Consider the following 9,642-nt stretch of genomic DNA (forward strand, 5'->3'; position numbering starts at 1 on the left):
TTTCTTACCTTTTCACTAGCTGCACCAGCATCTTCAAGGTCTGAAACTCTGTCTTCACATTCACTTAAACGGTTTTGCAAGCTTGTGACTGAGATTTTAATTTCCTTTGTATCTCTTTGACTCTGCTTCATGCGATCTATCTTTCCTGCATTGCTCATTCAAGGAATCCGTCATTTTTCTAATCTCCTCTACTTTTTTTTTTTTATCAATGTCTTCTTTAGAAGCAGTTATAAATTCTTTTACTGTAGTGTTTTTTTTCAGATTGGGTTTCCTCCCTATGTTTCTGTAGTTGATTCTTGACTTCAGATGCTATGAGTTCTGAGAGTTCTTTTTTTATTTCAGAAAAGAATTGCACTCTGATTTCCTCTAAATCTTTCTGCTGTTGCTTATTTACTATTGACACTATTAATTCATGCATTTGAGCTGAGCTAGTGTCCTTCGCACTTGTTCTGGGTGGGCACTGGGTTTCCTCCATATGTTTCTGCATTTGATTCTTTACTGCCGATGTTATTAATTCAGGGACTTCTTTTTTTATTTCCAATCTGAGTTCCTCTATACCTTTCTGCAGCTGTTTATTTCAGAAGCTGCTGATTCATTGCTTTCCGCTGTGTGATTCCCAATTTGTTCTGTGTTAGTGTCCTCTCCACTTGTTACAGGTGGGCTTGGGTTCTGAGGTTGCATTTTGTTCCTTCTCGTCATTTTGTGTAGCACTGTATTCTGACCTTTGTTGTAGATCTTTGTTGTAGTTATAACCTTCGCATGTACTGATGTTCAGGTGCAGCTCTACAAAGTCTGGATTTATCCAGTTGTGCCTGGCTTGGGTTTGGCTGCTGTATTCAGCTTTTTCCCGCTGCTGCCCTTGAGGGCGAACCTGTTGTGCCCCTGTGGCAAGATGTTCTGGTCCTGGACTAGCTGGGTGGTTCTATCCTCTACACTCTCTGCAGGGATTGCAGCTGCAGGGTTACACCCCAGGCATGTATGCCAGGCCTGAGCTGTGCCTGGAGGGGGCAAGGTGGTCTGGGCTAGGACTGGGTCTGGGGGTTTCCAGAACGCAGCAGAAATTCCTACTCAGTGGGTGTGTTGGGGGAGGTGCTGCGGAGTGGTGAGGGGCGTCCCAAGTGGGTGGGAGAGGGTCTCGCCCACGCCGTGCCTGGGCTGGGACCGGTATTTGGTCCCGCTGGCGCAGGGTAGCAGGAAGCTCTCCCACACACTCACTGGACCTGTACTGAATGGTTTTTAGGAAACAAATAACAACTTCCTGTCAGATTTGTTTTACTAAGCTTTAATTTTTATTTTGCTTTGAAAAGAAGAAAAAGCTGCCTTTTAGATGGCTGGCATCATGAAAGGACCCAAATTAAGCGATGAGGACAATGGTGATGATCACTCTATGGGGTCTGATCCCAGGACTCGCACCCCTGAACTAAGTCTTCAGTCATGTTTCTAGTTTTAAATTTTGAGTCAGGTTCCTGCTGAGTCCACCAGATTGCCGAACCTGGCCTTGAACTTGACCTTGAGATCCTCTTACTTCAACCTTTGAGTGTTGAGACTATAGGTGTGGGCCGCCAGACCTGGCTAAAGCCCAACGTTAGGGTATCAAACTATAATTATTCAGGTGAGAGTGTCATGTGAAATGCATATAGATCAAATGATAAATATTAATTAATATGCAGCCATACAGAGTTCACTGATGTGATGTAGTACTAGTCCTGAGTAGTTTCACCTTGCTAGTATTTAATTTTTATGCTTAAACATATTTTCTTCTCAATGCACTAAATAAAACTTCAGTTATCACCTGGATACATGAATATGTATTTTCAGGTACAATATATAAAATACACAAAATAAAATTATGTACATCTTAAAAGTCTAGTATAATCTTTTAAAATGAAATGAGAATTGCCATTCTGAAAAATACCTATTATGCAACTTTGAGAAAAAAATGCAATTGATATAACCAAATAGACACCAATACTGTAGTTAGTCTCTCAAATATCCAATTTTTAAAAATATTAGGGCTGGGTAGATAGTTCAGTAGAATAAGTGCTTGCCTGGCAAGTTCAAGGTCATGAGTTCAATCCCCAGTACCGCCAAAAAAAAAAAAACAAACCCATGATAATTTCATACAGTCCACGAATCAAGCTTCCACAGGGAAGATAGTTCTTTGAAGGCAGAATTCAAGGACATACATGATAGATAAGACCTTGAGTGTCAGAAGTGAGAAGAAAGAACATAAATTTTGAGAGACGTCTTACACAGCTTTGTAATTTGTTCTTAGATTATCTACCTAAAAATCTCTCTGAAATCCTGTCCGCTCTTGCTTCAACCTCTGAGTGTTGCGACTATAGGTGTGTGTCACCACACCTGGCTAAACCCCAATGTTAGGGTATCACACTATAGGTTACCTTTCTAAGGTTTGTCCTCATCACATGAAGACTTCCTGGAAGAACTTCCTCCAAAGCCCATGTCTAAGAGGCAATGCCCTGCAGCCCACACCATTTCCAAGGTGCGCACCTGTGAGCTGCTTCTGGCAGTCACCTCCAGTTTGCTTCTCTCAATGCAATTCTTCCTTTAATTCATTCTTAGACATTTGGTCTACTTTTTTCCAGAGTAGCAAATAATGTCTCTAGGACAGTCACAAATCAATGATTTGCTTTGAAATTTCTTCTTCAGAATAATGCAACAGTGAAAACACGGCTAAAATATGACAGTGGTGAACAAAAATGCTCGAGACTAAAACACAAGGCTTAACAATACAAAGTGTTGGTGAGAATGTACAGGTATGAAACCCTCAAGAACTGCACAACTACAGTCACTTTGGAAAAGCTTGGCTGTTCCTTATAAATATACACATACCTTATGCTCAGCATTTGTGCTCCACTATGTACTCAAGAAAAACGGAAATGTATGTTTACACAAAAACCAGTACACAGTTGGTTATAGTTGTTCAACTTATATTTTATATTTTAATATAACCTGGCTATAGATTAATAAATTATAATATTTAAGGTATTATTTTATTTACAGATGTCCAAAAAAGCAACAACTCAAATGTCTATCAACTGGTGAAAGGATTAACTGGAACAATCATATAACAGAGTACATATAATGGACTCAGTAAGTGTAAAAACTAGACTTGAAAGGTGATACATTGTAATTCACTTATATGACATTCTGTAAAAGGTGAAACTATAGGTACGGAACACAGGTGGGTGGTTGTTAATGTAGGAGATTGGGGGAAAGGTTCACCTACAGTGTGCACAAGAGACTGTGGTGGTGAAATTGTTCTATAACGACTCTGGTGGTATAGCATTTACATATTTGTGTGCATCTGTGAAAAAGAACACAAACAAAAAGGGAGAATCATACTGATTTTAGTTATAAATCTAAAAAAACCAAAAATTGGGCATATCGTTGAGCTACTGCTGGCTTTTGGCAAGCCATTTAAAACTCATTTTCCTCCTAAAAAATGGAAATTAGTTTTAAAAGATTTTTAATGAGAAACAAAAGAACTTTATGAACTTTAAGGCTCACCATAAGCCTTACACTGGACACTAAACATAAAATGATACATAAGTGGGAGAGGTACACTAAAGAAATCTACTGTCTCAGAGTAGAAAGAGATACATCAGATACTGATTAAAAAATGTAGAAATTCAGTGACAGAGAAGTGAACAAATCAATACTGGTCAACAAGAAGGGGCATTCCAGAAATACAAATTAACTCTACAAATAAAATATATCTCAAGTTGATCACAGTGAGATGCAAATATGAGAAGTCATTAATGAACACTGTCAGCTATCTTAAACCAATAACAGCAATAATCTTAAACCAACATGGATTTTAAAAATACTTAAAATGGTAAAAATGATTACAAAATGGAAGAAGTACCTCACGATGACTTAGAAGTTGTTCTAAGTCTAATGCCATTTGGTTCTTCATCTGTAGTAAAGCTGATTTTTCTTTATTTAAATTGCTGGAAAAAAATTCAAGTTTAAGAAAGTGATCACATTAATGTAAATTTAGTTAATAAACAGTAACTAGCAAAAGAAAAAATATTTGAATTAAAGATACATTTGTAATTAAGAAAGGTAACAAATCAGCTACTATAATATTTAATTTAATGACTGACCAACATTTTTAGTGAGAAGATTCTTTTAGTAACTCTTTGACAATGCAACTAAGATGCTTTTTGAGAATACTTTTTTGCCTGTTAGGGGAATAAAATCAAGATGTTGAAGTTGACCTCTAACTGGTCATGGTAGTACACATGTACCATGTGGAGGCTGAGGCTCAAGGGTTAGGCTATGTAGTGAGGCTACATACTATGGTCAAGGCCAGCATGAAGTACATGGGGAGACCCTGTCTCAAAAAAACAAAAAGAAAACAAAACAACAAATTAAAGTTGACTACTTAACTCCTGAAATGTAAGAAGAGGAAGTGGGATTTATCTAAAAGAAAAAAGAATATTTATGTGGTCAAAATATTAAAACACAAGATATGGGAAGTCAAACTATATATATATATATATATATATATTAGCACTCTGTAATTTACCACATACTAAATTACTAGGTATATAATTGAGTTAGGTAATTGAATCGGTATGTGGTAAACGATTTTTGTTTTCAATTTTTTCCTCCTTGCAGTAGTGGGGATTGAATCCAGGACCTGCACACTGAACTATATCCCCAGCTTTTTAAAATTTTTGATAGGGTCTCACTGCTAAAATGCCTAGGCTGAGTTTGAACTAGTGACCCTTTTCCACAGCCTCCCAAATCGCAGGTATGAACCACTGTGCCCAGCTGGATTTGGCCTATTTTCTGACAGAAAAGGATAAGAAGCTATTTTATGAGCCTAACAGTAAGGACATATTAATATTTCAAAAGAGAAATACTTAAGACCTGTTTTCTATTACCTATAGTTTTATTGTTCAACAGGGAAATTAATCAGAACAATTATATGAAGTATTCTTCTAACACACTAGAATAAATCTACTCAACCAGCACTATACAAGAAATAAGGAAAGCAGTAATAAATCAAAGTGACATAATTTCTCAAATGTTGAGGCAGAATTGGTAAGGGTAAAATTAATGAAAATTATTTTGCTGAAGAGTTAAGATATCTTTTAGCAATACTTTTAGAAAATGAAAAGCTATCAATTATCTCAATGAAGCTGGTTTTTAAATTCAAGGAATACTAGCAGGCATTCTAGAAGAACTGATAATTCCTGAGATTTAAGAAGGCTCTCCATACTCCTTTCTTTCCAGCGACTGGGAACTGTCCTAGGAAACAGCACTGTTCCCCAGGAGGAAGACCAGCTGCAGGTCTGACTTCTGCTTCTAGGTGTGCCATTGACTCGTGTGTGGAGCAAAGCGCAGCACACTGAACTTCAGTTTTTACATCTGAGAGAGTGGAAAATGCTCATGTGTGTCAGAGGGCTATGTGAGTTATCTGCTGATTATAGAAAGCACTGAACGCATACAACTCTACATAAATGCTATGCAGCCTCACTAACTTAGATGAAAAACAGGCATCAGAGGAAAACAGTAATTATGTGCCAATAAAGGTAAGCAGCTCAGCAGAAAAACAAACTGACTTTCAGAGTGAGGCGCCAGAGATCCTACTCAGCTGAGGGGCCCAGGAAGCGGAGCGTCACTACCGGCCACAATCCTTGGTAAGATCAGATGCTCCTGGAACTCCAAAACTTGAATCTATATATAACTGGGATCACTTCGAAGATAATGTTTTCTTCAAAATTAAAGTAAAACCAGTGAACGCAACTAGAGTTTTCAGGTACATGTAAGTGCCTACGTTCGTATGCAAGTGCACACATCTACACCATGTATGAATGTAAGTTCACACGCAGTGCATCTATGCACATACTCTCCCTGTTTTGAACCTTGGCAGGCACATTACATAATACGTGTACAATGGGAATGGAATGTTAAATTATAGGATTGTAGGTGGATAATTTTAAAGAAATGCTTCATATAAAGTATTTAACATTTTAAGAATGAAGTAAATATTCCATAGTTAAATAGCACCCAATACAATGGGATAAAAAGTGGGTATATAAATTGCTTATAGAGCAACTGTGTCCTATCTAACAACTGTCAGTTTATTCCATGGACAACACTTCTGTGACTGGAATATGTGAGGACTTGCTTTTGATTTTAGTCTCTGTTATAATATAGCCAACAAATAATAACATAGTCCACAAAGGAGACCACATTAGACATGTGGGCCTTGAAAACAGAATGATGATGACTGTATTCACCATTCCTCTAGTACATGTGTAATTACTCAATAGAAGTTTAGTCTTTGTAAGACATATTTCATAACAGTGGAAACTTACCTTTAAAAATACAAAGCTTCTATGCGTGACTCATAAAACAACTACAAAACAAATCTCCTTATAAGCACATCTATCTTGAACGGTATATTACACCCATAATTGTTCAACTCACTGTTAATTATTACTTAGAAATTCACCTTTATGGCTCTGTTTCACCTGCTATATGAAAACATATTCCTGATATATTATTCCTTAACTTCCTGGATCAATATACTCTGGCTTAGCCTTGTAAGAGAAGTTGACAATGTAGCCTTTTCTTTTTTAACTACTAGTTCAGAATAAACTGACAACAGGGAAAGAAAATTTATGCTAATTATTCTTTTCATGCTTCCTTCAGTTCTGAGGTAAAGATCAAACCAGACTGTCTCTGTGGCTTGGCAGAGGAGACTGCACAATACTACTTTTAGAACGGATTCTTACTATAATGATAAGGGAATTTAAAGCCGTTACCAGTAACAGCTCAAATGTCAGCTTTGAACACATTTGAAACATTTTTTTCCGTGCATATTTACTCTCAACTTTGTAGAAATGGAATATATTATATAAATGGCTATGTTTGCAAAGGGTGAGTGTTGAACAGTAGTACTGTTTATTTTTTCTAAGAAAAGCATAAAATGATTCAGCCCTTCATAGGGCTCTTATTTTATAAGTGACACTTTTTATATTCATGGCTGACATATTCTTTACAATTAAAATCAACACTACCAAAGAGAAATAAGGAGTTTTCAAGAAACGTAATTTAGTAACCCTTTTGGCTGACTGTCTAATGTTTAAATTCTGAGCTAATAAAGGATAAGTGCAGGGGAAGTAACATTTACTCAGTTTCTTTGATGTCCCAGAAGCTTTATATACATCATTTTCCTCTGTTTAATTTTTACATCCATCCCTTGAGAGTCATGTTAATAACCACACTACAGAGACATATTTACCATGAGAAAGGAAGCCAGGCTGATGTGCACTCAAAACCCAAGGTGATTCCACGCCCATAACCTACTGGTTGGGGCAGGGGGGCCGAGCGGAGGTGCACACAGGCTGAGGGCAGGCAGGGCCGGGCTGCCCCTCTTCTATCTGGCCTGGTGGCTGAGCTGGCTGTCCTACACATCATCTCATCACCCTCTCTCCTGTGTGGACGCAGGTTTCTCTACAGTGCTATCTCAATGTCACAAGCAGACTATGGAAGGCATTTTACTCTTGTACATTGTAAAGTAGTTGCTTCGATTAAGGGCAAAAAAAACCAGAAAAAAAGCACTCCACTGATATTTCTCAAAATATGTTAGATACGGACAAAAATTAAGATTACTTAATAGTGACAGTAATTACAAAAGCTATACCAACTATGGAATTAACTGCCAAAATTTGTTTGCTAAACAGATGCTGTTTCATAAATCTGTTGTATGATATTTCAGGAGTCTTCATTTTTGTCCAAATCTAATATATGTATGTATTTAATGTATTTGGTTGTTACAGGGTCTACAGAGTCTCACTACACAGCTTGGACTCATAGTGATTCTCCTGATTTCAGCCTCCCCAGCACTGGGATTACAGATATGTGCCACCATGCCTGGACTCAGTAGCCAGCTCACCCCGCCCTGGGGGCAAGGCTGGTGCAGCATGTGGTATCAGGGATCGAAGCACAGTCCTTGCACAAGCCTAAACTTGCCTAAATTTACCTAAGCTTTAGCCTGCTGAGTTATGTCGTCAGTTTAAATCTAACATATTTTATATACTTTTTTTGGGGCAGAACTGGGGATTGAACTCAGGCCATTGTGCTTGCCAGGGAAGCGCTTATTCTACTGAGCCATCTCCCTAGCCCCATAATCTAACATATTTTGAGAGGCATCTGTCAGTTTTTTTTTTTTTTTTTTAAAATCTGTTTTTGTAGTACTAGGGCTTAAACTCACAGTCTCACACATGCTAGGCAAGTACTGTACAACTGAGCTACATCCCTAGTAGTTTTGTTGTATTGAGAAAGGGTCCTTCTATATATATAGTTCAGGCTGGCCTTGAACTCAGTTGGTGGCCCAGGCTGGCCTCCAAGTTGTTCCTATCTACCTGCCTCAGCTTCCCAAATGCTAGGATTACAGGCATGTGCCACCATGACTGGCTGCCCCTAATGTTTTTTAAAGTTTTTGAGAGACAGATTCATGAAATTACCCAAGTTGGACTTGAACTTATAATTTTCCTGTCTCAGCCTCTGAGTTTATATGTGTGTACCACCAAGTCCAGTTTATTTCTTATTTTAAAAATAATTATAAATTTACAATTAATGTGTTAATGTTCACACAGATATTAATGATTTTTTTTTTTTTTTTTTTTCAGAACCAGGGATTGAACTCAGTCCCCTGCACTTGCCAGGCAAGAGCTTATTCCATTGAGCCATCTCCCCGGCCCCAACACACACATATTAATGAAAGCAAATGTTCTCAAATATATGTAATGTTAGGGTACCAGGCTATGTATATTATAAAACTCCTACCACTTAACTCCCCGGTCAAACATATACCCAAGGTGCTATGAACACCACTGATTTCACAGATGAGGAAATGGTTGCGCTCTTCAATAATACAGCTATTAGTCATAGAACAGTTGGAATTAAATTAACTTACTGCAGTTATAATTAAAAATTTAGTTCCAAGTGACATTCACCACAGATGGCAGGTGGCAATGCCTGCACAGTGCAGACATAAACTACTTTTATCATCACAGAAAGCTCCATAGGACAATAGAGGTTTGTGTTTCACTCACCTGGCCCAATTCCAAACCACTGTACTGGGCTGGATTTGAATCCATGCAGCCTACCTAGAGAGCCTGGATTCCCCCATAAAATACTGAAAAGCCAAATCAAGCCAAGTTTATTACACATTTTTTTTTTTTTTTTTTTTTTTTTAAAGACAGAGTCTCATGATGCGATTCAGGCTATCTTTGAAGTCACTGTGTAGCCCAGGATGGCTGGCTACTTATGGTGGTCCTCTTGCCTCTGCCTCATGATGCTGGGATTATGGGCATGCACCACCACCCCTGGCTTATTACAGAATTTTTAAAGAGAGAAAATACAACAAACTTATATCTGGCACCCAGTTTGAACAAGTATCAATTCATCTCTACTTTTAACGACTATTTTAGATTTTTTTTTCTTTACTTCCTTAGTTATGTTAAGGAAAAATTATCCATATTTGGAATAGAACACAGAGAGGCACTATAACATAATGGTTAAGAGTAGAGAATTAGGCTGGGGGTATGGCTCAGCCGCTTAAGCGCCTGCCTGTCAAGCACAAGGTCCTGAGTT

General features: G+C 37.9%; 1 protein-coding gene across 3 annotated transcripts in view; it reads right to left on the reverse strand.

Moving 5' to 3' along the window:
- Window positions 1-9,642, reverse strand: part of Pibf1 (progesterone immunomodulatory binding factor 1) — a 245,520-nt gene that overhangs the window by 47,565 nt on the left and 188,313 nt on the right. For all 3 annotated transcript variants that reach the window (XM_023709663.1, XM_004626308.2, XM_023709662.1), the window contains one exon: window positions 3,890-3,974. In XM_023709663.1, the coding sequence (XP_023565431.1) occupies window positions 3,890-3,974 (85 nt within the window). The remainder of the gene's footprint in view (window positions 1-3,889; window positions 3,975-9,642) is intronic.

Source organism: Octodon degus, unplaced genomic scaffold (genome assembly GCF_000260255.1).
Source record: "Octodon degus isolate 3935 unplaced genomic scaffold, OctDeg1.0 scaffold00013, whole genome shotgun sequence".
Taxonomy (NCBI): domain Eukaryota; kingdom Metazoa; phylum Chordata; class Mammalia; order Rodentia; family Octodontidae; genus Octodon; species Octodon degus.